The following is a 5,180-nucleotide window of genomic DNA, read 5'->3' as shown; positions in this document are numbered from 1 at the left end:
TTTTTTTGACTGTCCAGAGTGAGGCTTATCTTCAACGCTGAAATCTCCATCCTTGAAACCCTACATGATTTATCAGTTGAAGCAGTGTCATCATAAACTTCGACAAGCATTCGATGGGCTTCAGCCGCACTTTTCTTCCAATTAAAGCAGAAAATCAAAACCTCCTGCAAATGCTGCTTGGTTAACACAAAATTCGACATTTCAAACACAGTAAAAATCAAGTTTTTGTATGAAATTCAAAACGATATAAACTGAATATTATTAGCAGATGTTCAACTTCTCTGAAACCGCCAAAATCAGCTGTCATTATGAACCATTCACAACAGCTGGAGCCATTTTTAGAGAAATGGACCGAACTAATTTTTATTCCCTTTGTATTCCCAATATAATATCTTTATTAATTCTATTTTCGATCACAGCAGTCATCTATGTATATCATACAGGTCCATCTAACGTGAACCTCATTTTATCTTTACAAGATAAGATTGAATCAAAAATATGTTCACAAAAGTATGGTAACGCCATAAATAATGGCAACATCGATTTTCAAAAAAAATTCATCTATTAAGCCAACTTTTATCTGAACATGTTTTTTATTCAACCTTACCTTGCAAAGATTTAAGAGATGATCATATTAGATGGAATAACCCGTGTATATATTTATATTTATTATTGAATAATAGAACTTAGTCGCAATAATTCAAATATTAATAGCATTAGTAAAACTTTAAATGTATAACTATAATTGTGTAATATGTAAGTATAATTATATATTACAATGATAATTCGAGAACAATATTTATTACAAAGAATAAAAAGATCAGATTACGCGAATATAATTTTTTAACATCGCAATAAATTATAGACTTCCGCCGGAAAGCGGACTTGAAAATATTGCAACGCACAATGTATTAATGCCATAGAAAATGCCAGTGATCGCTAACATTTCCACATGGTACAAGGACATTCTCGTGACCTTCAAGGAATTAAATCACGATAATTAAGGAGTATCAGCAGTATTGCGATATACAATCTATTATCAAAGCACTCTAAACCCGTACTCTATATTCATCACACACACACACACACACACACACACACGCGCGCGCGCACACACACACACACACACACACACACACACACACACACATCAAAAGTGAATTAAAAAATTTTAATTAATTAATTTGGCTGTTGATGAATAGATCGGGATAACCGGCACGAACACAAAACCGCAAAGGCAATTATGATAATAATCCTTTGCGATTGTGTGCGTGTGTTACGTAATCCGTAATTTGAAAGGAACAAGATTTGCAATTTAATGCTGTGCATAGAGTGAAGGTAAAAAAGTAAAGAAATAAAGAGAGAAAGAAAGAGAAGCACATTTTATATAGCAGAACTACTATATTGTCATTGATATTTGTTAAAGTGGGTGGAATAAATGCAAATATCGCTTAGATTTCAACTTAGACTTCTTGTAGTTTGTTTTTTTTATAAGAAATATAAAGCAATTAATATTATCGCAATCTGATATTTACAGAAAGACAAAGTTAACCTAAGTTCTTAGACTCGTAGCCCTTTGTCTTTCTGTTTTTTAAATTGAGTCTTATTGATATTTACAAAATATAAAAATAAAAAGAAAAACATTTTTTTTAAATAGACATTTTTAAAAAATTAAAAAATACTAATTAAATATATTACTTTTGTTAATTTAATATTATTAATATATTTATTATAAAATAGAATTGTAGTTCTTAATTTGGTCGATAAGTATAAGGATTTGAAATATTCGATACATACATGTACACATTTTCACACGTGTATATTTACACATGTACTTTGACTTTTTGAGAGTAAAGAATATCTCGGAACATATAATAAATTAATATTCTGAAAAATCTCAAAATTTAAGTGTGTTTGAAATCTCTTGAAAAAGGATTTTATACGAAAGGATTTGTTAATCTCATTATTTTTAGTCTATGCTTTACAAAATAAGCATCTTATTGATTTTCATTTGTTGTCATCTTTATTATTTAAAAGAAAATCGACTTCTTAAGTTTTAAAGAAATACTTCAAATTTTGCTCATTAAAACACTTCTATGTGTAGATATATTATATGTATTAAAAACATAGAGCATGGACTGCGCCATCCGTATGTAAAATTAATTGATAAAAATGAGAGAGAGAGAGAGAGAGAAAGAGAAAAAAAGAGAGACGATTAACCTCCATTCCTTTCTATTTATCCAATTACAATATTTCAGAAAGAAAGAAAGATTTTGGCCGTTTTCGCTTTTGCCTCTCAGTTTTGTTTGTTGATCGCATATAAGGTCTGTTCTTTTTAACTAAGTTCTTGCACGATTCTTCCTTTTCTCTCCACGTTGGACAGAAAAAGAGAAAAAATAAACCGTGCAAATTCAGCTAAAAAGAACAAGTCTACGATATACCTACTATCTTAGACTTATATACTAGACTTATATACTATTTAGATACAGATCTTTAATAATGTAGATATAAATATAAAATATAAAAATAAAAATAAAAATAAAAATAAATATAAAAAAGAGCGTCAAAAATGTGATTTTCATTTACCTTCCTTGATAAGCTGACTACAGGTGTGCTGGACGCTTGGCGGGCTCGGTTCGCCACTGCTGGTCGAGTCCGTGCGATCCCGTGTGCCCCTTTCGTTGCCGCTGCCGTAGCCCTCGAAGGGATTGGTCATGGCGATCAGCGAATTTACGATTTCCGGTGTCCTTGGCGTGACCTCGGCCGTCGCCGCCGTGACACCGAGAAGACCCGCGGCCCCAGTTGGGCTGGGATTCACGTTCACGTTGAGATTATACATGGCTTACGCTTGGCTCTCACCATTTATCTAACCTGGAAACACGAGCAAAAGGTCATCGCGTGAAACTAATTAAGCTTGAAAGCGCGCTAAGCGTAATTGAATGTTTTAAGAGAATAAAAAAGAAGTTTAACTTTAATTTTTAATTTATTAATCCTTCAGTAAAGCAAATGAAAAGAAATTAAAGAAAATTAAAGTTTGAAGAGGATTGAAGATTGAGAATGTTGAAATATATATGTTTGGTAGCTTGTACTATTTATATATATTTTCTCTTTCTCTCTCTCTCTCTCTCTCTCTTATTATATGTATTTACATAAGCTTACTTTAATTAAAATTAATTAAATCTGAACATTCTGGATATAATTAAGCATTTCCAACTTGATCTTAAAGTTAATTTCGATAAATTAAAACAGTAAAGAAGATTGAAAAAGTGTAATAAATTAGAGATTGGAGGAGATTGAAATAAAAAAAGAAAAAGATATTAAACCTGTTCTTTTTACACTATTCATCTTTCTTTTTTTTCTCTTCAATGTGAAGAGTAAAAGAGGAATGCTGAACCGTGCAAGAAATTCAGTTGAAAACAGACCTATTAAGTCAATGAATAAAAAAATCAAAACTAAATAGTATAATAAAGACAATTTGTCTTTATTAAGTGGATATAAAGCGAAGAAAAGCAAAGATTGAAACGGCACTTAGAACAAAATACGTATCTATTCATAAAAGTCGAAGGCGAGCCTAAAGTTTTCGGGCCTTCCAATATGGTTTATAATGAAGTCGGAGACTTAACTACGCGAAATTCTCATAGTAAATTATCTTGCGAAAGCCACAAACGGGGATATCGCTCTCTATCGCTTTCCGGAATTCCCGAGAAAGACTAACAAATGCTTATTATTGCGTTGTGTTAAAACATAGGAATAATTATGTGATCTCGCACTATCGCGAAAATGAATAATACAATTATCTAGAAAGTTGTAATACTCGCTTTCGCGCTTTTCATCAAAATATTCACATCATATGTACGAATAATTTCAAAAGTATGACGACAGCAGGAACAGAATTATTAACTGCAGTAAATAGATTCGTAATTGTAACATGCTTGCTTATTACATTAAAAGTATTATAATTATATATACAGGGTATTCGGTAAAGACTATAACGCTTAAAAATAGATTCCTGAGATCATTTTGAGACAAAAATTCTAATACCAGAATCGAAGTATTAATAATTTTTGAATTAGCAGCATTTAAAATTATCAAATCATATCGCCTAAAATTCATGCGTTTAGATGTGACACAACAGAAAATCCAACCGCACCTAAACACGCGAACTTTAGGCAGTGTAACTTTAAATACTTATAATTCAAAAATTATTAAACTTTGACATTTTGATATTAGAATTTTTGTTTCAAAATCAGAAATCTACCCTTAAGTGTTATTACGGTCTCTATCAAACACCCTGTAGTGTTCCTCCGCCGGCAACATTGGACTTGAAAGACACAGTCAATTGTTGACTGTATGAATTTTTGTAGATAAATTTAAATCTGTAAAAAATTAACGAGTAAAACAATTTTTCATAGAGTTTTCTTAATAATCAAAATAATACAATATTACAATAAGATCGGGCAAATAAGAGCTAATTCACGGTTGTTATTTGTGACTGTTATAAAAAAATTTTCCTTTTCATCACATCACTGAAGATTTTTGTAATAGAATGGAAGTGCAATTTCTTAAAACCGTATTAACAATTTTGACATTAAGAAGAGCTGTGCTCACAATTCAGGAACCATTCAAAGTTTTTGGAAATGCACTTGCATTTATTTATTTATTGAGAATTTGGACTTAAATTTGTGATGGATTATCCTGAAGATGGTTGTAAAGAGCAGCCGAAATGTTGTCAATTATTGTATATTGTATGAATAAATAGAAAAGAAAAATTTTTCAACAGACACAATTTTATTGTAATATTATTCTGTAAAAAAATATTAAAGTGCAATCTAACTTCTGTAACAGTAGAAACTCGTTGTTAAAGCTTTCACAAGTATGCAAAAATTTTTTTTCAGGTTTTTATACAATTCAGAACAATATACAAATCTATACTGAAATTTGAAAACGCGGACAAAGAATGAAAATTTCACATTACCAAAAAAATACATACATATAAGTATACATAAAAAGGTACCTTCATAATCATCAATTGAAATTTCTTAATATATATATATATATATATATATATATATATATATATATAAGAGAGAGAGAGAGAGAGAGTAGTATAATATTACTTATATATATATATATATATATACTATAATTAATAAATTAACTAAATAAACTATATATTATTA

At 30.1% G+C, this 5,180-nt stretch overlaps 1 protein-coding gene across 1 annotated transcript in view; it reads right to left on the bottom strand.

Moving 5' to 3' along the window:
- Positions 1-2,839, bottom strand: part of LOC105626610 — an 8,304-nt gene extending 5,465 nt beyond the window's left edge. Inside the window, exon 1 of the mRNA XM_012207903.1 lies at positions 2,587-2,839. Coding sequence (XP_012063293.1) covers positions 2,587-2,839 — 253 coding nt within the window. The remainder of the gene's footprint in view (positions 1-2,586) is intronic.
- Positions 2,840-5,180: the final 2,341 nt, after the last annotated feature.

This window comes from Atta cephalotes, assembly GCF_000143395.1.
Source record: "Atta cephalotes unplaced genomic scaffold scaffold00005, whole genome shotgun sequence".
Taxonomy (NCBI): Eukaryota; Metazoa; Arthropoda; class Insecta; order Hymenoptera; family Formicidae; genus Atta; species Atta cephalotes.
Note: the sequence above shows the minus strand (reverse complement) of the source record. Positions and strands in the feature narration are given on the sequence as shown.